Consider the following 23,769-nt stretch of genomic DNA (forward strand, 5'->3'; position numbering starts at 1 on the left):
ATGATTTTCCTAACAAACTGGGTAAAAAGTAAAGAACTGTAAATGATGTCACATACTCACATCGTCGAACTTTATGCTTTGAACGTTGTACCTTTCTCTTGCCTTAACCGTAATGGATTACTAACAGTTGAGTCGAAGAAGTTTTCACGGACATTCACATTCACTTTGAGAAAGGTCTAGAGAGAGAAAAACGGATAGATAGATAGATTATAGATACACTCTTATACAGATATAGAGCGAGCAAGAGTGAGAGAGAGAGAGGAGAATGTTGCTAATGATACAGTCTTCTTCCATATCTCCTCCTTTGCAGCACCTTAGCAGCGCTAGTAATGCTACGCTTCTTGTTCCAAGACTAACGCCTAACCATAAGCTGCAAACTATTTCTCTCACTATCCACAAACACAATGAGTTCCGATTATCAGCACCTCCCTCCGTTTCTTGCCGCTTTCCGAGAACATCCGCCAAGCGTTCTTCATTTCGGGTGTGAATATTCACTGTATTTCAGGTTTTTAGCTTAAGATTCGATGTTTAGTTACTGCTTTGGAGTCCTGCCCGCAAAGTGTTTGATGCTAAAGTTTTTACTTTGTTTAAGTTTAGGTTAGACTCTGTTGTCTGCGGCGCAGTTTATGAATCTTACTCCTGTTTTGAGGTCAATTTGACGGAATTTCAGCTACCCGTCAGGGGATGTAGGTTTTTAAGAAAATTTTGTTAGATTTCGTTGCTGCTTAATTACTCGCTTTAACCGTTTAGCTTTTCATGCTTATCAGACAGCTTAAATTTGGGTAGTGCAAGGTTATTCAGGAGGGGATGGATAAAATATTCCATTTTGTGGAGTGGATATTAGTTACTAACTGTTGAAAGAGTTTACTACATTTAATTTGAAACTGAGGGGATATACTATATATAAGTGACCAGTATTATATTAATAAAAGATGGGCAAAACCGGGGGCAACCCCAGCCAAAATCGTTAGGCTCTTGAGTTTGTAACCATAAGACTACAAGTTTGAGCAGTCTACTGACCTTCTTGTTTTTAGCCCGTCAGCTATGGACAACCTAGGCTGGTTTAACTCCTTGTGGTCCTTTGACGGCTAAGGACCTTTCTGAAATTGTGAAGTTAATGTTAGCTACTTAGCTTAGAGCTCTAGAAGTATTAATATTTTAAAATTTTGTTGCATCCTTCTCCCTTTCCACAACGCCGAACCATGTCAATAAGCAAATTATGAATTCATACTGAAACAATTGTGATGCTTGTAAGTTATTTTACTAGACATTCCTGAGGTCTCCTCCTTTGCGTACCTAACAGTTTCTCTTATCATTCATCCATGCAGGTTTTTGCAAGGAAAATGGAAATATTTCCTTTAGCTTCAAAAGACCTTGAGGGTAATTTATCTTTCTGCATCTAAATCTTGTTTAAAAACATTTTCTTAGTGATCATTTGCAGTAGTTTACTACTGCCTGTTCTCGATCTGCGTTTACCAAAAGTGGTCTAACTTGTTTTGCTATGGACCACCTTTCTTATCGTTGGTATTCATGCATTTCCCTATTCGAATTGATACATGATCAAATTTCATTACTGAAAGAGTGAACTGCTCACCATGAAAACTGAAAAGGGTAAGAAATTTTGTCTACAAGTTCATAAGGTACAAAACTTAGAACTCAATTTGAAGTGTAAAAGTTTCAAACTTGTGACAAGTTTAATTCCAGATGGTGTAATTAGTTTCAAGATAGAGAAACATACTTGTCAAAATTGCAGGGTAGAGGACTATAGAAGTTTCAACTAGCTTCACTGTTCCATCTTTAGAAGATTTTTTCTTCTTAATCTAAATAAATAGATATCTTATTAGGAAGCAAATGGATCCTCTGCATGTGATTTAACAATTTGTATTGTTTGCTTCAAGATACTTTGATACATTCAATTATTTTTGTATCTGATTAACATGATTTTGTGACATTGATAATCAATAAAGACCTGAAAACAACCTGCTGCACAATATTCATGTGAGATGGTATAATGTAAATTGAGATGCAGTCCTTTGGGTTTGTGAAATTGTTTTGAATTAGTTTAATTTGGAACTTAAGTTGTATATTAAACCCTCCCTAACAAAACTGCAGTCTTTTTCTTGCAGAATCCTTGCCAGACTTGTTAACTGTTGAAGATATTACCAGTGTGAATAGACCATTTCTATTTTTATCTGCTTTCTCATATGGGTCAATTTTGTGGTTGACATCTGCACAAGTGTCACATGCCAGTGAAGGTGTCCATGTGAATATGGTTTACGAGATTGGGGAGTTATTTGAACTGGGGATCCAGCTTACCTACCTGCTTTTGCTACTAGCACTGCTGGGAGCTGGAAGTTTCTTTGTCATTCGCCAAGTCCTTGTCCGTAGAGAGCTTGATCTTTCTGCTAAAGAATTACAAGTAAGTACTCTGTATCAGATATTTCAAACATATCTGTTACTATAGTTCGACTATCAGATTTGATTCTCGAACATGCCTGTAAAGCAATTCTGGTTTCACTTTTGAAAATACCTCCATTCCGAAAGCTATTTAAAGTGAAGGATCCGGTGCTAAAGGATCAATGGAGGGTAACATAATAATGCTAAGTGCTAAGGGACTAACTGTACTCACTTTTGCATTCATGGTTTTTGACTGTCGACTGATTCAAAGAAGAGGGACCAAAACTCCAAAAGTGGAAAAGAAAAACCCTAAAGTGAACTAATTAATTTATTTCTTGCACTGCCCATCCATTTTGAAATAGATCTTCTTCTTTTTCTTCCTCTGGATACCATGTTGTTAAAGATCTGTTTTATAACTTTTATTTCATAAAGAACAGACATAAAACTTGGTGAGGAACTCATGTTAATTTGATGCAGTTTGCTTTACCTTTGGTGGCTCTGGGGCGAAGATTTGGATTGTATCAAGTCCAGTGCCACCACTTCTCCATGCTCTATAACTAGATTTTGCATAAACATGACTCACACCATTCAATCAAATTACATACCCACTATCTGCCTGAGATCCAATTACAAGTGGTTTTTGGGCTAACATCAATGAATTGCCTGATCTTTAACATATCTTAATTGTCAACTATACATATTTGGAAACTCTTAAATTATTGTGTTCCCTCTCTGTGTGTGTACACCTGCCATTTGTGTATGGCGATAGAGATGAACATGCACATAATGTGATTTTGAAATGAATCTTAGGAGCAAGTTAGAAGTGGTGATGCAAGTGCTACAGAGCTTTTCGAACTTGGAGCTGTTATGCTGAGAAGAAAATTTTATCCAGCTGCAACTAAGTTCCTGCTTCAGGCTATTGAGAAATGGGATGGAGATGATCAGGATCTCGCCCAGGTATGTTGTTGCTTTACAGCATCAGTTATCCTTAATTTTTGAATGAATGATATGTGATAATGAGGTTAATATACATGTTCACTTCCATGCTCATATGTTTTTCATCTCACTGGCTTTAGACTGGCTAAAATGTAACTTAACATCATTTCTTGATTAAGAAAGGGAAAATATGACCAATAAGTGTGTTTATCTAATCAGGTAATTGGAATGATGTTATGCCTTGGAACTCTATCAAAAGGTTTTGTATTAAATTGCTAAATACTGTGACTTGTTTGAATACATGAGACAAATATAATGTGTGTAATTTGTACCTCTAATTTGCAGCACTTTCTACATTGATATTGTGCTTGAAAGTTCTCTTTCTTTATCTAGACAGAGTGTAGTGACCACAAACATTTATCCATTAGGGAAAACAACACTTTTGGCCCCTGAATTGTTTCACTTTTAGAAATTTGAATATTTGATCACTGTTAATTGATTTTAACATATTTAGTCCCTTAATTATCCATTATGTTGCACTTTCAGTCCCTTGTGTTATACAATTATCAAACTCCGTTAGCAAACTCTTTTTATGAGGTTATGCTTGTCGTTTATAATCAATATCTATGATAAAAGTTTCATTCTCTCCATGTGAACACCATTTATAACAATGAATATTGATTCTAAATGATAAAAATAACATCATATGTTAATGGAGCTAGACGATTATATAATACTGTGGACTAAAAGTGCAGCATTATGAACAATTAAGGGGCTAAGTTTATTTAAATTAACTTACATGGACCAAATTTCCAAAAGTGAAACAATTCAAGGGTCAAAAGTGCCGTTTTCCCTATTCATTATCATTGCCTCAGAAATTACTTTTCGTGTGTACATGGAGATGAAATGAATTACAACAACCTGCATGTCTTCTAATTCAACATTTTCTGGTGTTCTTTTTTTTTTTTTTTTTTTTTTTTTTCTTGAATGTTTTGGCAGGTTTACAATGCTCTGGGTGTGAGTTATGTTCGTGAAGATAAAATTGATAAGGGAATTGCCCAATTTGAGACTGCTGTAAAGCTTCAACCAGGTTATGTGACTGCCTGGAACAACCTTGGGGATGCCTATGAGAAAAATAAAGACATGAAGAATGCTCTTAAAGCATTTGAAGAAGTTCTACTTTTTGACCCTAACAATAAAGTAGCACGTCCTAGGCGAGATGCATTGAAGGATCAAGTAACAATGTACAAAGGAGTTTCCGTTAAGTCAAAGAAGAAATGAGTTGGCGGGCAAGTGGACAAGTGGTAGTTTCCTATAGCGTTTATTCTGCATTTTCTCCCTCGTTTTGTGACCTTTGAGGATTTTACCTAACTTGCATGACTCTGCACTTGTACAGGGATTCTGGATCTCATGAAAGAGGATGAGTTTTGTTGGTTAATGAATCTCTCTCTATATATACTTTCATAGAGTTTATACCAGTTGGGATACTCCGAGTGTAGTGGACACTGCCACGTTTTGTCTTAAACTTTCAATTTAACAACTTGTAGTCTTTCAACTTTCAAGTTACATCATCCATGGTCCTTTTAACTATCAAATTTATAATTATCCTAACTTTGCTTTTACTTAAATTAACGGAAGGACTATAGTTAGTTAAATTTGAAAATTGAAGGACCATGAAAGTTTAAAACTAAACATGATGGCGATGTCACTATACTTGAAAGACTCCAAGTCAATTTGGGCCAAAGGCCATGTGGTCAAGCGGCATAGTTGTGGTCCTCCCGGCTTTGAGAAAGTATATATGAACAGATACTATAGAGTCAATTGTATTAAAAAAAAACTTCTCTAAGAAATTGTTACCAATTAAAAAAAAAAGTGTTTGGGAGAAGTATGCCTTAGCTGGACTCTTGTCCAACCAGGTGTATGATTTAAAATTTTTTGTTTACCCCAAAGAGGCATAATCTATTTGTATCAGGGACTTACGGAGTTAGATTATTGACTTTTGGTATAGAGTAGTCTTAAATCTCTTAAAAAGTTGTCCCACCTAATATAGATGTTTACAATTTAGTGTCTTACACTATAACCATGAGTTACACCCAAGAAAAAAGAATTAGTTTTACATTTTATAAGAGAAATATTTTCATGTCCGGACTTGAGAATACATTTTAGGTCTCCCAATTTTATGGCTGATCTTATCTTAATAATTAATCTACTTTTTATTATAAAAAAATACGAGTAACTAATTTCTTAAAATTTTTTGTCCTGGCGAAGAAAGAACGTAATAATACAGTATTAGACTATTGCTTACGACTTGAAAGCCAAACAACGTTAAACAACGAGGTGAAGCTTAAGAGTTCTACACCAGAATCGACCTAGACCAGAAAAGCAATGGCTGCGAAGGCAGGTTTTACCAGCGGAGAGAGACTGGGACCCAACAACCATAGGCCACATTTGAAATGCTTTCAGAATTGAGAGCGTGGGCCCCACAAATTGAGGGCATGATAGAATAGACTTTTCTCGCACCGTTGTGTTACCAAAGCAAGATGCTGCTATATATTGTCTGCCTTCCGCTTACTTTCTCCTTTCTGTTCTCTCTCTAAAGTCTCTGGTGAGTAAATCAGCCTCTGGGTATTCTTGAATCTGGTAAATATCTAATATTTGCTGTTCCAGTAATATTTTCTTGAAATTTTTGTTGTAGTTTGATTAGATTTTGTCTGGTTTGTTTCTTGGTCTGTATTTGTGGTTTCTGTTAAGTAGTATGCTTGATAGGATAGGATGGGATATGATGATGTTTTCTTTTTGGAACTTGGTTCTCTATGAAGTTGTGCTTTAACCTTTAAGACCTGGTTTTGTGATTTTGTTAGGTTTTATTTTTTCTGATATGTGTAATCCCAGCCTCCAATGGGGTTTGAGGAGATTTGATTGTAATTGGACTATTGATCATCAGCTCAAATCTGATGATTTTAGTCAAGAGTGTAAAGAGAGGATTTTGATTTTTCCAACACTTCTTTATTATCTGTATAATTTTGTGTAGTTGCTGATATGTGTATGTGGTTATGGTCTGGAGAGCTGCCCCCTTCCAGCCCTTTGACTTGGGTTTAGATGTCATATCCCATCCCATTAGAAACACCTAAAACCGAAGGATATGTGCTGGGCTTCAAAAAATCTTGGTTTATACTCGAGATCTTGGTTCCATGTAATATGGATTGAACATGTATGCTCCTTTGATCTAAATCCTGTTATTCCCCTTTCACTGGAGTTGGGGGTGGATGAGTCAGGTGTTGTAAAAATCATGAAGCTTTTGAGTTCCAAAGGTGGAAACCGGAGAAAATTTATAGGACAGTATTAATCATATATTAAGATGATATTTTGCTGGCACCAATTTTTCTTTTTGAGAATGCAACATAATACTGTTCTTCTCTCCTTACCATTTCCATACGCGAAAAGTTTGATGTTATTTGTTTGATTTATCTTAACACCATCATGATTCATGGCTATGGACATGAAGCTGGAGGCCACTTTGATCGGAGTTGCTGTAATGGTTATTTTCTTTGACCGAAGGGAGGAACTGTGCAAGAGAAGGGCACGTATTGCTATACTACTCTTCAGCAAGAGAGTAGTTTAGCAATGGTCTTGTTCGAGGTATCAACCACTACTCCACAGAAAAACCTAGGTGGGTACTGGGATTGCCAAAACAGTCTATAATGTTATTCAATTCAAGGGACTTCAGAGTCCTTTTTTTTGGGGTGACGAGGGAAACCCGCAACCACTACCTGAGGGTGTGCACTGGGTAAGCCCCGTCTTGTGACCCTAGCTGGCAAAGGACCACAAAGAGGTAAACCAGCTTAGGTTGCCCATAGTTGACCGGCTCAAACCAAGAAGGTTAGGATTCGAACTCGTGACCTTGTGGTTACAAGTTTGTATCCTTAGCCATCTTGGCTGGGGTTACCCCCACTTTAGAGTCCTTCTTTGGATCAAGGCGTGTGTTGATCACTTTAGAGACCTTTGGATGTGACTCTAACTTGTGGCAGAGAGATTAGTGTTGAAGAGCTACAATGCAATTGTCCCTGTTTTGTTCGGGTGTTTTAAAATGACCATTTTGATGTTACATTGTTCTTAAAAATTTATTTTTGACAATCTCCCTGTGATGGGGAATTAGTTATACTTTGAAGTGGAACAAAATAGTCTCTTTCCTTGGTAACATATTATGAAAATGTTTGCACACAATTCTAGAAAGAAGTATTAGGGATTAAACACTTCAACACCTGCAAGCAGCAAGGATAGAACCCAAAGATTTACAGTCTGAAGTTTCAACTTTATTCAGCTTCGCTAAAGCCCAGTAGGCAATGCTTGATTACTTTTTAATGTGTATGGTTCTTGTTATTTGAGCGTATGATTTTTATATGTTTTTTTAAAATTAATTATTACTCTGTAATTGCTTGTAAGCAAGAAGTAAAATGTTAATTGGATAATATAATGCTTGATTACTTTTTGGTGTGCGGTTTATTTTTGTTTTTAAATTAATTATTACTATCGTAATTGCTAGTTAGCAAGAAGTAACATGTTAATAGAATAATTCTTCAAACTATTTGCTTTCTTTTGAGATCTTCTACGGGTTTTATTGAACTGTTATATTGATGGTCTCATCGTATTGCAATTTTACCTTTTTTTTTTCAGTTGGATTTTAGTACCTCGAAAAGGAGATTAATTATGGATCCTGATAATGGGCTTGACTCAGATCCTTGGACAAAATCTTCTTTGTCTTGCAATGACTTTTTGGAAAATGTTCCATCAGATGACCAGTCATTTAACGTTTTCACTTTGCAACAGCAGAAGTGGGAAAGTTCTTTTCTGAATCAGGTAGGGATTCCGAATGAATTGTCCCAGGTTAACCAACCGTCTCAAAATCAATCTTCGGTTTCTACTATCAACAATATCCAAATCAGAGTTCCAGATCAACAAGATACCCAAGCGTGTGATTCGAATAAGATTCAAGAATGGGATCCAAAAACTATGCTAAACAATCTCTCGTTTCTTGAGAAGAAGATCCATGAACTCCAGGATCTGGTGCATGTAATTGTTGGACGCAGGGGGCAAGTTGGGTTTCAAGCAAACGAACTTTTGGTTCAGCAGCAGCAGCTTATTACAGCTGACCTAACTTCTATCATCGTTCAACTAATATCGACTGCAGGGAGCCTTCTGCCGACTGTGAAGCACACGCTTTCCTATGCGGGCCAAGCGGCGCAACTTGTACAGTCTGGTGGAGTTGCAACGCCTTCCGGAGCGGGCTTCAACAGCAGTGCGCTGCCACAAAGTGTTAATGTAAGTAAGGTGGAAGATCACTCCATCCATATTGATCCGGTTGGGGATTCGGGTATGGATCAGAACTGTACCGTTGAAGAGCACGAGTTGAAAGACGAGGATGAGGCTGAGGAAGAAGAGAACCTGCCTCCCGGTTCCTATGAGATTCTGCAACTGGAGAAGGAGGAAATCCTTGCGCCTCATACTCACTTTTGCACAATCTGCGGGAAGGGGTTTAAGAGAGATGCCAATTTACGGATGCACATGAGAGGTCACGGGGACGAGTACAAAACTCCAGCCGCTCTTGCGAAGCCCCACAAAGAAGTCAGCTCCGTGCCAGCGCTTATAAAACGATATTCTTGCCCTTACGTTGGCTGCAAGCGCAACCGGGAGCACAAGAAGTTTCAGCCTCTGAAGACCATCTTGTGCGTCAAAAACCATTACAAGAGAACCCATTGCGAGAAAAGCTACACTTGCAGCAGATGCAACATAAAGAAATTCTCGGTCATTGCTGACCTAAAAACACATGAAAAACATTGCGGGAAAGATAAATGGCTTTGCTCCTGTGGCACGACTTTCTCGAGGAAAGACAAGCTGTTCGGGCACATCGCACTTTTCCAAGGGCACACTCCCGCTATTCCTCTGGATGACCATAAAGGATCCTCCTCCGGGCTGTCTGATCAGGGACAAAACACTGCAGGTCAAATCGATCCCAAGCTAAATAACGCTTATAGTGGAAGTGGAAGTGGAAGCCCGCAGAACGCTATTGATGTGAAAGGAAGTGTGAATGATCCTGGCAATTACTTTTCACCTATGAACTATGATACAGGTGATCTTGGAGGATTTCAAGACTTTCCCAGAGTCCCATTTGAAGACTCAAATAGTTCATTCTCTTTTCTACTATCAGGTTCATGTGATTACCCTCAGAAGGCAGGGAAATATGGCAGTTCCAGTGAATAGGGATAATAATAATTAGTAGTAAGTATTATTTGCTGTAGCAGTCCAGTTTCTCTTGATGGCCTTACTATTGTAGTAGTAGTAGTATTGCAGACTTGTATGTTAAGAATTCATTTATATAATAAACTAAAAAGTATTATTCTATTACAGGCTGTCTGTATGCAGTTTTATTACAGTCAGTCAAGCCTGGTCTTCGACTATAGTCTCAGTCGAAGTCTTTGACTGAGATTATATTCATATATATAGCGTATAAGACATGAGAAATATGAGTACTAATACACTATACAGGTGAACGGATAATTTTACCCCTCATTTGACCTCAAATTAACTAAAATTTGATGAAATGACCAATATTGGAAAGAATTTGGAAGTTAAGGAACTTAAATTGTCCAAATTAAAAGTCGAAGACTAATTTTGGAAAATCAACATAGTCGGAGGACCATTGTTGGAATTAACTCTTTATTCTAAATCTTACACTAGAAATATTCTCAATATTTCCAGCCCAAGTTGCTATGTTTAATAGGTGTTGTGAACTCGTATTGATCTTAACAAGTGGTATCAGAGCCTCATGTTTGTTCATAGATTTATCTTTGTTGTATCGTTTATGCTAGAATTCATTCCGGTTAAGTGATTGTAAATGTCTAAGAAAAGCTCTGATTAAGACTTGGTATTTAAGCAGTCCATCTGTGACTCATCTTTCTTCCCCAGAATTATTTTCCTGGTGTGCTGTTCACAAGGCCAGTAGTGTTATATTATATGATACTATTTAGATATATTATTTAAGATTTGAATCAAGAACACCACTTACAATTGCATCAAAGTATGAGATTGAAAAGTTCAATGGGAACAATTTCTCATTGTGGAAAATGAGAATGAAAGCCGCTCTCAGGGAAAATAACTGCGTAGCAGCAATTGAAGAAAGACTAGTCGATTTCACTAACGATGCCAAGTGGATAGAAATGGATAACAACGCTATTGTCAATCTTCGCTTAGCATTTAGCTTGTTGGTGAAATTCTTTCAATATGGCAGAAAACAATAGTATGGCAAAAGAGATGAGATACTCTCATAAAGGTGTATGGGGCTAAATCACTGCACAACATTATCTTCTTGAAGAGGAAGCTATATACTCTTAGGATGATGGATACATCCTCAATAACTGAGCACATCAACACTCTATTTTCACAACTCTATACACCCTTAGGATGATGGATATATCCTCAGTAACTGAGCACATCAACACTCTATTTTCACAACTCTTGGCATTGAGTTATAAAATAGAAGTGAATGAACGTGCTGAAATTTTACTCCAAAGTCTACTAGATTCATATGATCAACTCATTATCAATCTAGTCAACAACAAGGATGTACTTGCCTCTGATGATATTGCAGCTGCAGTTCTTGAAGAAGAAAGTCGGCGCAAAAACAAAGAAGATAAAGTTAAAAGCGCACAACAAACTCAGGTGTTGATAGTGACAAAAGGAAGATCAACAGAGCCTGACTCCCATGAGAGCCACAATCGAGGTAGATCAAAATCGAGGAGTAAGAAGAATGTCAAGTGTTTTCAAGGTGGCAAAAAGGGGCACTACAGAGTGAATGTTGGCAACTCAAAAAGGATGATGATCAACATATTCTTCCAGCGCCTTTTTGTGAGCATTGTATTACAATGCAAGTAAGCAACATAGATTGAAGTTCGAGAGCTCTAAAGCAAGTAGCAAAACTATTTCGGAGCTAATACACTCCAATGTTTGGCAAGCACCAGTTATATCCCTAGGAGGTGCAAAATATTTTGTATCCTTCATCGACGATTACTCAAGGACATGTTGGGTGCATCCAGTCAAGCAGAAGGCATTAATGTATTTGAATCCGAAAGAAAGGATCAAGTGTTTGAGGTCGGATACTGGAGGAGAATATACTAGTGATGAATTTGATAAATTCTGTCTACAAGAAAGCATCAAACGACAGTTCACGGTGGCATATACTCCACAACAAAATGGAGTGGCGTGCGGATGAATAGAACCTTATTTGAAAGAACAAGGGCAATGTTGAGGACTGCAAATTTGGCAAATTCATTTTGGGCTAAAGTAGCCAAACCACCTGTTATGTGATCAATCGATAATAGGCAGCTCTTCCTCCAACTGATTCAACGGCATCGGAGTCGTTGGCAACAACAAGAGCTAAGACCGCATTGGCTTGGCTTCCATGTCCTTCTTTTTCTTCCAAACCCATGTTTGAATTGAAATTGCGATACTGATGCAAGTTCTTCTCTTCTGAATAAGATAGATTTCTATCCGAAAGAGGTTTACAATAAGTTCTTTCAAAATTGACTATTTGTTCCTCTATTAGAGATGTTCCAGAAATGCCTGCGATCGAATAAATAGTTACAAGAAAGTAAAGCATTGGGGAGGAGAAACAAGTGGAAGATTTGTAAATAATAAAGTCAATTTGGAGCAGCAATATGAACAGTAGAATGGCCGCCATTTCTACAGGGAAGTGGAGCAGCAATTTGAACAAGAAGTTTGCAGCAATTGCATCATTGCCTCGGGCCTATAAAATGATTGGACCGGCCCTGAACAGAGTGGCGGGTAAACAAGTGGAGATTTGTGAATAATAAAGTCAATTTGGAGCAGCAATATGAACAGTACAATGGCCGCCATTTCTACAGGGAAGTGGAGCAGCAATTTGAACAAGAAGTTTGCAGCAATTGCATCATTGCCCCGGGACTATAAACTGTTTGGATCGGCCCTGAATAGAGTGACGGGTAAACAAGTGGGAGATTTGTGAATAATAAAGTCAATTTGGAGCAGCAATATGAACAGTACAATGGCCGCCATTTCTACAGGGAAGTGGAGCAACAATTTGAACAGGAAGTTTGCAGCAATTGCATCATTGCCCCGGGACTATAAAATGTTTGGATCGGCCCTGAATAGAGTGACGGGTAAACAAGTGGGAGATTTGTGAATAATAAAGTCAATTACGGGTAAACAAGTGGGAGATTTGTGAATAATAAAGTCAATTTGGAGCAGCAATATGAACAGTACAATGGCCGCCATTTCTACAGGGAAGTGGAGCAACAATTTGAACAGGAAGTTTGCAGCAATTGCATCATTGCCCCGGGACTATAAAATGTTTGGATCGGCCCTGAATAGAGTGACGGGTAAACAAGTGGGAGATTTGTGAATAATAAAGTCAATTACGGGTAAACAAGTGGGAGATTTGTGAATAATAAAGTCAATTTGGAGCAGCAATATGAACAGTACAATGGCCGCCATTTCTACAGGGAAGTGGAGCAGCAATTTGAACAAGAAGTTTGCAGCAATTGCATCATTGTCCCGGGACTATAAAATGTTTGGACTGGTCCTGAATAGGGTGGCGGGTAAACAAGTGGGAGATTTGTGAATAATAAAGTCAATTTGGAGCAGCAATATGAACAGTACAATGGCCGCCATTTCTAAGGGAAGTAGAGCTGCAATTTGAACAGGAAGTTTGCAGCAATTGCATCATTGCCTCGAGCCTATAAAATGTTTGGACCGACCACCCTGAATAGAGTGGCGGGTATCGATTGGCTTACTCATTGAAATTTGATAGATTTTAATATTATATTATAGGCTCGCATTGATCCTAACACCACCCCCTATAAGAACAGAAACCAAGTTTTGGGCAATTGACTGGGTTTGATCTGCCCATAATGAGAATATTATGGAGCACTGGAGCAGCATCATAGCTAATACAACCAGAAGCACTATTTTATGTTCAAGAGAAGAATAGTTTTTGTTCAATGAATGAACTGTCTGTAGTGAGAGTTATGGAGCAATATGAGCTTCAAGCCACACACAGATTCTCCAAGTTTTGAAGGTTTCTTTGGACGGTGGCGATTATATGTCTCCTTCAGAACATCATCTGCAGATGACCAGGTTGTGCCTCTGGGAGAGCTGTCAGCCCAAAGGAACCTCTCAGAAAACGGATTCACAAGGCTCTCCCGGAAATCTGATGCAGTCTCACATAGTAAACCCTGCAGCATCAGATGAACGAAAGCAACAAAAAGGACTGCATTAGTATCCCAAGAACATCATTTGATTAAGTTTTAACACAATACAGAAGTGAGTAGTAGAGAGAATTTTTCCTCTGGTATTTACCTCTGCCATGGACTTGATCTTCAGAGTGACATCATCACTAAGAAGGACAAGTTGACCATTGTTGATTTTTCTGAAGGAAAGAGCATATTCAAGAATGTGGTCTTCTGCTGTCGGAGAAACTATGTTCAATAAAGTATCATAACTGATTAAAGATGCTGGAGTAGCAGGAGGGGTTGGTGGAATGGCGATTGCTTCTTCCTCTGAACTCTGCACATGAATCCACCACTTCGTATTTATCATACAATCTTCAACCCACTCTAACGCTGAAGTCACCTCTGTACTTCTTCTAAAGAAACCAGAACGCCTTTTCATGCAATCTAGTTCCCTAATGACTGAGAAGGCAGTAGCCAATCAGGTAACATAATTTGATGGATTAAAGTTTTCAGGTACATGAATGTAGAAGAGGTCATGAAAAAAATTACAAACAGGTGATTACCAATACGGGGTATGATCAAACAAGTCCTTTTGAGACCTTGCAAAAGCTGCAGAGCCTTCCTTGATTCTTTGTTCAGCAGAGTAGTAGTATCCACCACCATACACCATCTCTTATTTTCCTCCCGGACTATGTGCTCCTGTAATGATATTTGAGATACACATAGTACTTCATAATTTGAAACAAATAGAGTTCATAATTAAAATTTCACCATGAAAGTGAATTTTGTCTCAAATGAATTTAACACGAATACTAACAAAAACTGATTCAGAAGCTTAGCACAAGAAATATCCAAATGAACTTACAGAAACGGGATAGACCTCTTCCACTCCTAGATACTTGATGCGATGGATACTTTTTGTAGAGACATCTTGTGTTGAATAGTTTGACTCAGTCTTGCTGCTCTTGGAGTTAAGAGAGACAGATTGAAGGGGTAGTCTATCTATTTTGCCCTTCTGTGTAAGAGAGACAGATTGAAGGGATACATTTAGTCCTTTCTCTTCTTGATTTTTGGAAACAGCACAGATTGATATTGGCTCTTGAAGCACTTCATAGTGATTCTCTTTTTCGACTGACATGCCTTCATATTGATGCGGATTAAAAACAGTTCTGCTAAAAGTTTCTTCAAGTTTTCCTACCGTGTTCATTGACAACAGAGAATCATCCTCATTCGCTTTCCATGTGTGTTTCTTAGTTTCTCCAGGCTTTCCAATCTTGTCCATTGACCACAGAAAATGAGTATTAGGGGTCATATTCTCTTTATCTGGAGTGAAAATTTCGTCATCACACTCACCCACTTTCTCAGTACAATTGTCATTCTCCAAGGAGAAAGGCATGCCTTCATCATTATGGATCCTGGGATCAGCAGCATTCTTCAAAGGAGATGGATTAAGCACCTTCTTCAGTATGTTTTCAAGTTTCCCCTTCTGTTTTATTGACCTCAGGAGATGAGTTTTCAGAGCCATATTCTCTTTATTTGGAGTTACATTTTCATCATCAACCTCATCCATATTTGGAATTGAAGATTTCATAGTTGATTGACTTTTTAAGTCAACTTCACCTGTTTTCTTCAAGGACCTGAGAAGCACAGAACTTGAAATGCAATTCTCTTTACCTGGAATGACTGTTTCATCAACCAATGTAGATTTCATAGTCAATCCATTTCTCAAATCAAACTCACCTGTATTCTTCAAGGACCCAAGTGGGAAAGAAGTAGGAGTGAGATTCCCTTGGTGTGGAGGGGAGATTTCTTCTTCATCCACATCTCCGCTCAGAGGAGGAATAACCAGAGTTGTGTTCTTTTTATCTGGAATGACTATTTTAGCATCTTCACCCACAGAAGATATCATAGCACTTCCGATATCAAACAAGGACCTGAGTGAGACAGAAGTAGGAGTTTGGTTCTCCTTGTTTGTAGTTAACATTTGTTTATCTGGTGTGAATGTTTCCTCATCTGCACCACCACTCAGACAGAGAATATTCATAGTTATATTCTCTTTGTCTGGAGTGACTATTTCATCAACTTCATCCACATTCAGAAGTGAAGTTTTCATTGTTGATCCACTTTTCAAATATAACTCATCTGTCATCTCCTTGTTTGGAGTTAACATTTGTTTATCTGGTGTGAATGTTTCCTCATCTGCACCGCCACTCTGACAGAAAATACTCATAGTTATATGCTCTTTGTTTGGAGTGACTATTTCATCAACTTCATCCTCATTCAGAAGTGAAGTTTTCATTGTTGATCCACTTTTCAAATCAAACTCATATGTTATCTTCAAGGACCCAAGTGGTAGAGAACTAGGAGGGGAGTTCTCTTTGTCTGGAGTGGATATTTTTTCACCCATATCTCCACTATGAAAAAGATCCTTTGAGAATGACTGAATATCAGTATCTGCATTATTCTCTGATTTTATTTCAGAACCAAAACTGGACCCAAGTAGTAGAGAACTAGGAGGGGAGTTCTCTCTGTCTGGAGTGAACATTTTTTCACCCATATCTCCACTTTGAAAAAGATCCTTTGAGAATGATTGAATATCAGTATCTGCATTACTCTCTGATTTTATTTCAGAACCAAAACTTGACCCAAGTGGTAGAGAACTAGGAGGGGAGTTCTCTCTGTCTGGAGTGAAATTTTTTTCGCCCATATCTCCACTTTGAAAAAGATCCTTTGAGAATGATTGAATATCAGTATCTGCATTATTCTCGGATTTTATTTCAGAACCAAAACTGGCCCTTGAACTCTTATTTGCATCTCTGCCAGTCTGGATAACCTTCATAGTCACATTCTCTTTGTCTGGAGCTACTATTTCATCAACTTCATCCACATTCAGAGGTGAAGATTTCATTGTTGATCCACTTTTCAAATCTAACTCATCTTTTGTCTTCAAGGACTCAAGTAGTAGAGAACTAGGAGAGGAGTGCACTTTGTCTGAAGTGGACACCTTTTCACCCATATCTCCAATCTGAAAAAGATCCTTCGAGAATGGTTGAATATCAGTATTTGCATTATTCTCTGATTTTATTTCAGAACCAAAACTGACACTTGAACTATTATTTGCATCTCTGCCATTATTCTGGATAACCTTCATAGTCACATTCTCTTTGTCTGGAGTGACTATTTCACCAACTTCATCCACATTCAGAAGAGAAGATTTCATTGTTGATCCACTTTTCAAATTCAACTCATCTGTTGTCTTCAAGGACCCGAGTGGTAGAGAACTAGGAGGGGAATTCTCTTTGTCTGGAGTGGAGACTTTTTCACCCATATCTCCACTCTGAAAAAGATCCGTTGAGAATGATTGAATATAAGTATCTGCATTATTCTCCGAATTTATTTCAGAACCAAAACTGACCCTTGAGCTCTTCTTTGCATCTCTGCCAGTCTGGATCAGAACACTAGAGGCTTTTCCCCTTCTTGACCAAATGTTCAAAGCAGGTCTTTGCTGTGATCCTAGTGATGCACTCCCTGCATTTTCTGTTTGGAACTCTGCAAGAGAATGCGTTTGAGCATAAGAGGGTTGTGCCATATTGTCCTCTTTATCAAGCTGGTAGTCAGGTTGTCCAATATTACTTTTATCTTCTACATGAATTCCCGTATTGGTGGTCTTGCACTCCACTCTCTCTTCATAAGCAACTGCAGAATTTATATCCTCAGGCAAGGGAGGTGCTGATGGAGTCAATGATTTCATAGTAGACACATCTGTATCAGAATGCAGTGAATCTAGGCCCTCCAATTCATCTCTCTTTGTCAGTGAATCATCATGTGAGAACCCATCCTCATCCTAAAATAAAAATTCCAAGCATAACACAACTTAATGAAAGGGAGTCACTATATTCTGCACAATCCCAAAATATACTGCAGATTATTATTTACTCTAAGAGCTTACCTGATTTGTTTCTCCTTCCCCTTCTTTAACAGGCTCTGACTCCAAAATTGGAAGCAAGACTGGAGTCTCCAAATCATAAGCACGGCTGAAAGGCATCCAATGTAGCCTGTACACCCTACTCGATCCCCCTAGCTGCATTGTATCACCTTCTTGCAACGTAACCCGAACCCCTGGTTCAATCCTTTTCCCAGCAATCCAAGTCCCATGCACTAACACAATAACAATAACAAAGCATTTACTAACTAGAAGCTGAAACCATTTCCTAAATCTTCAAGATTCATCAAACATATTTACAAGGAACAATGCAATGAAGATGTATCATGTATAGTACAAGTCTAGAACTACAAAACAATAAAGTTACAAGTTCATAACAACACAAACACACACACACACTCAAACCATTTCCTAAATCTTCAAGATTCATCAAACATATTTACAAGGAACAATGCAGTGAAGATGTATAGTACAAGTCTAGAACTACAAAACAATAAAGTTACAAGTTCATAACAACACACACACACACTGAAACCATTTCCTAAATCTTCAAGATTCATCTAACATATTTATAAGGAGCAATTGAATGAAGATGTATAGTACAAGTCTGGAACTACAAAACAATAACGTTACAGGTTCATAACAACACACACACACACAATTGCAGACACATATAAGATTTTGAATAGCTAGAAATTCAAAGCCATCAAACGATTATACACATAGCAATTGGATAATTACACATATATACTGATCAATAAATAAATTCAAGAGCCATAAAACTTATTGAAATCCGCTGACATACAGAATCGAGGAACAATTGAAACTCAGTATTCATCAAGAATCAAGAAATGAATCATAACTGCAAACTTTTACACTACATGGAAAGAAAATGAATACCAGAGGAAAGATCAATGACAGAGAAGCCATCAAATGATTATACACATAGCAATTGGATAATTACACATATTTACTGATCAATAATTAAATTCAAGAGCGATAAAACTTATTGAAATCCGCTGACGTACAGAATCGAGGAAAATTTGAAACTCAGAATTCATCAAGGATCAAGAAATGAATCATAACTGCAAACTTTTACTCTACATGGAAAGAAAATGAATACCAGAGGAAAGATCAATGACAGAGAGGGACTGGGAGGAAGGCTTGGAGTGGATGCGGAGGTGGAATCTGCTGATGCTTGGATGCTCCAAAGTGATGTTACATTCTGGATGCCTTCCGACCACCAAGATTTCTTCCAAATCCTTCTCGGATTCTTCCGAAAAGGCAGGGTTGTCGAGTAGGAAAATGTTCTTGAGGATGGCGTTGTTCTTCAGCACTGTAAACACAGGTATTTTTCTTTCTTCTGCTCTCGCCGACATGAGTTCTCCTCTAGGCTCTTCTTGCTTCTCCATTGTTGAATGCAACGCAGAGAGAGAAAAGAGAGAACGAAGAGAAGGGTTATGAGTAGCTTGAAAATTGAAATGAGAATTATGAGACGGAGAGATATCTTATAGGAACGATTTTTGAGAAAAATGACCGTTGAGATTTGAAATTTGCCAAGAATTTTTATTTTTATTTTATTTTTTCATAAAGAGAAACTAAAAATAGTTTGAGATCGGTACCTACGTGGCTACATCAAACCCTGACTCACAACGGCACGCATGCATTCATTTCAATATTAATAATATGTTTTTAAAATAATAAATTAACTATAATTACATTTTAATTAAATTTAATGTAATTTTTATTTGGTTGTAATCAACAAAATTATTTATAATATTCAAAAAATTTAAATATATAAGTCTATATTAAATTATGCTAAAATAACAAAATCATACCATATACATTTTCAATTATATCCTAAATATTGAAATACATAATTTTTATTTTTAGATATTCCTATTATATTACTTCTTTTTTAGTACTACTGACTCTGTTAGTCCTATGACCTCCTGTATGGGAGAGTCACTTTGTGCCACTAGATCACAAGGTCATTGACCATATTTTTTAATACTCCGTATTTTATTATTATTATTATTATTATTATTATTATTATTATTATTATTATAAATGACAAGTATCTCTTGGGCCCATCTACATATTCAAACACAATATATATACATACATATATACATATATATATATATATATATATATATATATATATATATATATATATATATATACCACTCATCAATTGTATCTCTTGAATTGGATATATAGACTGAAATTAATTTTCATATATATATGCAAATACTTTGTCAAATGTTAAGCTCGCATCCAAAAACACTTCATAAAAAGTTTTTTAAAAGCTTAATTTTTTTTTTATAAAAAACATCATAGAAAAGGTTCATCACGCTATGATCGATAAGGAGATGTCGGACATCAATTTTAGTCTTTTTTTTTTAAAAAAAAAGAGGGATAATTTTGTCTCGAAGTTATCTTTTTAAAAATTCATGAAATTGAAATACCGGAGGGGCATGAAATTCTAATTCCATGAAAATGAAGAAATTTACTTGACTTTGAAATTAGCTGAGAATTAAGTGGATGGAACTGTAATTTCATCCAACCAAATGTCCCTAAATAATAAAAAGTGTCATGTCAAAAGAAGAGATTAGGAGGAGAAATTTTTGAAAGAGAACTCTTTATATATAAATATATCATATAAATAGATATGACGATGCTCAATATATAATATATTTTCTATTTGAACTATTTTATTTAATTAATATTTTCATATTTTATTATGCATATTTTTTATCGCGTTTCAAAATGTTTTAATTTTTCATCCTAATCAACAAAATTATGCATATTGATCTTCTTGATTTGAGCCGGTTAGCAATAATTTAATAAATGCTAGAAATTGAATGACAAAATTTTGAATTGTTTTAATAAATAGGCCTTAAATTGAATTAATTATGCATTTTTTTTTGAAGAATTAATTATGCATTTTTTAAACAACAATGTCTGCTTAGACAAATCTTAGCATTCAAACTTAAAGATTTCTTCCCTATTAACTTTTGGCATCACATATACACATATTTAAAAAATAAACTAAAGCAACTTGCAAGTTGCAAGAAAGTCAATATTAATTTCTTGCTGGAATGCATATATATATGTAAGTAACTATAAACTATATATGTATCAAAATTTTACCAGAAAGAAAGAAATTAATAAGTTAGAACTATTTGACAACATGATCGATCGATCGATCCAGTCATACACACTGCCATGCAGATGCAGTTATCAAACACCTATCTTGCCAAGCTAGAGAAATACCCTTCCCATCATCTCTCTCAACCACTCTAAATCCACCATTAACACAAGACGATGAACAAGAAGAATCAGAAGAAGGAGAAGGAGAATGGCTTCTGATTTTCAAAAGCAGTTTGGCTTGCATTACATTCTTAGAGCTCAATTCCATCTCACAAAACCCCCCACTCTCCAATACTCCTCTCCCTTTCCACATCTCCATTATCTCGCTCTCATTTCGTTGATCATCAAAATTCATCACACTTTTGATCTCTCTCCCGAGATGATTCTCGATGCTCAGCCTCTCATGGCTCTCTATGGGGAGACAATCGTCCAAGGAATCAAACATGGCCGCGAAGTAGTGCAGAGATTCCATGAACCTTGGTAGGAAACTCCGAGGTAATTTCCTGCAAACGTCATGCTCCACCACGGTGACGATTGAAGGGCGGAGAGAATGGACCGCTTTTAAGGTTTCACTAATGTTGTCGGTTAATAATCTGTTGACGTGAAAGGATAAGTTGACCGCCGTGGTTTCGTTCTCGCGTGTTACTATGTTTCCTAGGTGGGACCCTTTCAACAAACCGTGAAACTCAAACGACAAATTGCGGAAGCCTTTGGCGAAGCTTAGGAGCCTCGCCTCGGTTTCTTTTAGCTCGTTTAAGGTTGTGGCGAACCCGGTTATCCTAAGGGAAACGCGGTTTAATAACGTTTGTGAGAGGGATTGGATTAGGGATGGCCATTGGAAGCCATAGGAGATGTCGAAGTCAATGACGTGCAAAGAGGCGTTAGTGTTATTATTGGTTTGTGATTCGTTCTCGAAGGCTTCAATGATGGCTTGGTTAGCGGTGAAGTGAGCGAATTGGTACAAAGGGGAGACTTTGTAGAGGTGTGTGAAGGCTAAGAACTCTTCTTGGGGGGTTGGGGGCTTCATTATGGTGTGGTAGAAGGGCGATTTTTGGGTTAGGAGACGGGCGGTTAAGGCGGCTGCGAAGTACGCGGAAACCCTTTGAATGGCGTCTCCTAGTACGGACACATTTTGGCACAACTCACTAAGGTTTGCCATGGCCGAGGTGAGGTTGTTGTCGTTGACCGCCGCCGCGGCAACCAACAACAAGTGGATCAAGTGGAGGCCTTCTCGGTGGCCTCCCACGTTTTCTTTGCTGGTCTTGTGAGTCGAGTTCAGCATCTGCTCTCCTATTTTGAGGAGACTATATACCTCTTCTTCATAATTCAGAATATCAACTAAGTCTTCTCGTCTCTTCTTTTTCTTGTTCCTTTCACGCCCTAATGGTTGTTGTGTGGCAATGGCAAGTTTAAGACTCAAGAACTCATCCTCATCATCTATGCTTTCCATTTGGTTTGAGAGAGAAATAGAGAGAGAGAGAGGTGTAAAGAGGGATGGAGAAAAGAATAAGGTTTGGGTTATAAAAGGTGAAGTTTGGAATAAGTCCAACCTAAGAAAGACAAAGTAGAGGTATATATTCTTTTTCTTTAAGGTGAAGATACCTTTTAGATTGTTCTCCCCTTGGAAAACTGGATAGATATATTCTTTGTTAGCCCCTAGGTAGGTAGTTCGGAAGTCTCAAAAGATGCTATACACATTAGACAAAATACAGCGAGAAATATGGTGTACGTATTCATTTAAAAATATGTTAATTAATAAGTTTATTCTTCAAAATATTATTTTTCTTCCCCTCATATGAAGGACGACAATGCCAAATATCAGTTCACACTAAAGATCTATTCACTTTGGACATAATCCTCACACAGTCGCTTTCGAGTTTCGAACTTACTCTCATTATATGACTTGCACCGGTTGAGTGAAAGAGAGTAAAAAGAAAGAAAGAGAGAAAAAACTATTCAATTCTTATAGCTAGTGATGAATTAACACATTTATAAACAAGTATGAAATATATTGGGGGAACTTCAACCAAGTTTGTTAGACTGTATGTTGATTTAATAGTTACAAGCGGTACAAGTTCGACTCTCAACGGGAGTAGCCTAGCCTTCTTGATTTGAGCCCCTAAGTTATGAACAACCTAAACTGGTTTATCTCATTGTGATCTTTTGCCGGTTACAGTTACAAGAAGGGTATACCCAGTATACACCTTTAGATAGTAGTTACAGATTTCCCTCGTCACCCAAAATACCGAAAGTATATGTATGACAAACGTAACGTTTTCCCTTATTTATATATTCTAACATTATGGTTACAATTCAAGTGATCATAAATATTAATGTATTTATTATTTGGTGCAACACTTACACGAGATATTCACATTGATTTTACAACAACAGTCAACCTTCATCAACATCAACAGATCACAGGTTAGTACATAAGATTATTATAGTAATTGATTGCCACATAATTATGTGAATATGTGACTTATTTGAATTTCTTACAACAAACTCATATCCATTCTATTGCATTTAGAAGATCAACTTGATTATGATTATGTTGTTATGTACCTTAGCGTGTGTATATATGGTACATGAATATTTTAAATTTTAATGAGAAATATTTAATTTCGAATCATGATATACATAACATAAAGAAAAATATTCACCGATAAAATCTGTAAGTATTTAAATTACAACAATTTAATCCATGATTAGATTTATGTATGATTATTTTCTTGTTTTCTTGTAATTTAATAAAAATTGAATTAAAGGTATTTTGAATATAATCAACCATGCATTCTTATTAACTCAATCAAATCCAGTCAAAATTAAACTTCTTTTAACGTAACAGTCCATAAAATCATAAGAAGAGTAAAAAATGGATAACTATGGATAATACCTATCTTCACCTAGTTTCTAGATGCTTTAATATAATTTATAGTCACAGAATCTTTTGCAATTTTGTTGAGGTTCCCACGTACATCTCGTCAAAATCTTGGAAGGTAGTGGTATCATTATATATATATATATATATATATATATATATATATATATATATATATATATATATATATATAT

General features: G+C 36.9%; 4 protein-coding genes across 8 annotated transcripts; 2 read left to right on the top strand and 2 right to left on the bottom strand.

The window, feature by feature from the left end:
* The first annotated feature begins 158 nt into the window (after window positions 1-158).
* On the top strand, window positions 159-4,921 carry LOC116002776 (tetratricopeptide repeat domain-containing protein PYG7, chloroplastic). Of its 2 annotated transcripts, XM_031242947.1 has the most exons (6): window positions 159-481; window positions 1,329-1,380; window positions 2,127-2,419; window positions 3,208-3,354; window positions 4,333-4,637; window positions 4,730-4,921. In XM_031242947.1, exons 1-5 carry the CDS (start codon window positions 266-268, stop codon window positions 4,612-4,614), a joined length of 990 nt encoding a protein of 329 aa, XP_031098807.1. In that variant the 5' UTR covers window positions 159-265; the 3' UTR covers window positions 4,615-4,637; window positions 4,730-4,921. The 2 variants fall into 2 exon arrangements, with proteins under 2 accessions (XP_031098807.1, XP_031098806.1); XM_031242946.1 differs by having other exon boundaries at window positions 4,333-4,895.
* Window positions 4,922-5,743: 822 nt separating this feature from the next.
* LOC116001974 (protein SENSITIVE TO PROTON RHIZOTOXICITY 1) lies at window positions 5,744-9,735 on the top strand. Of its 4 annotated transcripts, XM_031241958.1 has the most exons (3): window positions 5,744-5,973; window positions 6,839-6,972; window positions 8,008-9,735. In XM_031241958.1, exons 2-3 carry the CDS (start codon window positions 6,958-6,960, stop codon window positions 9,589-9,591), a joined length of 1,599 nt encoding a protein of 532 aa, XP_031097818.1. In that variant the 5' UTR covers window positions 5,744-5,973; window positions 6,839-6,957; the 3' UTR covers window positions 9,592-9,735. The 4 variants fall into 4 exon arrangements, with proteins under 4 accessions (XP_031097818.1, XP_031097822.1, XP_031097820.1 ...); XM_031241962.1 differs by lacking the exon at window positions 6,839-6,972 and having other exon boundaries at window positions 5,746-5,938; XM_031241960.1 differs by lacking the exon at window positions 6,839-6,972 and having other exon boundaries at window positions 5,895-5,973.
* A 3,438-nt stretch (window positions 9,736-13,173) lies between these two features.
* LOC116001768 (FHA domain-containing protein PS1) lies at window positions 13,174-19,000 on the bottom strand. Its single transcript, XM_031241705.1, has 6 exons — window positions 18,662-19,000; window positions 17,545-17,753; window positions 14,461-17,439; window positions 14,159-14,294; window positions 13,723-14,054; window positions 13,174-13,598 (listed from the first exon to the last, which is right to left on the bottom strand). Exons 1-6 carry the CDS (start codon window positions 18,948-18,950, stop codon window positions 13,362-13,364), a joined length of 4,182 nt encoding a protein of 1,393 aa, XP_031097565.1. The 5' UTR covers window positions 18,951-19,000; the 3' UTR covers window positions 13,174-13,361.
* A 1,688-nt stretch (window positions 19,001-20,688) lies between these two features.
* Window positions 20,689-22,144, bottom strand: LOC116002736 (scarecrow-like protein 23). The gene has a single exon (XM_031242907.1). The coding sequence runs from the start codon at window positions 22,142-22,144 to the stop codon at window positions 20,756-20,758; it is 1,389 nt and encodes a 462-aa protein (XP_031098767.1). The 3' UTR covers window positions 20,689-20,755.
* Between the last annotated feature and the right edge of the window lie 1,625 nt (window positions 22,145-23,769).

The sequence above is a fragment of the Ipomoea triloba genome, chromosome 13 (assembly GCF_003576645.1).
Source record: "Ipomoea triloba cultivar NCNSP0323 chromosome 13, ASM357664v1".
Classification (NCBI taxonomy): Eukaryota; Viridiplantae; Streptophyta; class Magnoliopsida; order Solanales; family Convolvulaceae; genus Ipomoea; species Ipomoea triloba.

Excerpts from the sequence above, each read along its gene's own strand:
- LOC116002776 (XM_031242947.1), top strand. The coding sequence starts at position 266 with ATGTTGCTAATGATACAGTCTTCTTCCATATCTCCTCCTTTGCAGCAC. Across the intron at positions 1,381-2,126 it reads AGCTTCAAAAGACCTTGAGG|AATCCTTGCCAGACTTGTTA; the intron begins GTAATTTATCTT and ends TTTTTCTTGCAG. Across the intron at positions 3,355-4,332 it reads ATGATCAGGATCTCGCCCAG|GTTTACAATGCTCTGGGTGT; the intron begins GTATGTTGTTGC and ends ATGTTTTGGCAG.
- LOC116001768 (XM_031241705.1), bottom strand. The coding sequence starts at position 18,950 with ATGGAGAAGCAAGAAGAGCCTAGAGGAGAACTCATGTCGGCGAGAGCA. Across the intron at positions 17,440-17,544 it reads GGGAAGGAGAAACAAATCAG|GATGAGGATGGGTTCTCACA; the intron begins GTAAGCTCTTAG and ends TTTTTATTTTAG. Across the intron at positions 13,599-13,722 it reads AGATCAAGTCCATGGCAGAG|GGTTTACTATGTGAGACTGC; the intron begins GTAAATACCAGA and ends CTGATGCTGCAG.
- LOC116002736 (XM_031242907.1), bottom strand. The coding sequence starts at position 22,144 with ATGGAAAGCATAGATGATGAGGATGAGTTCTTGAGTCTTAAACTTGCC.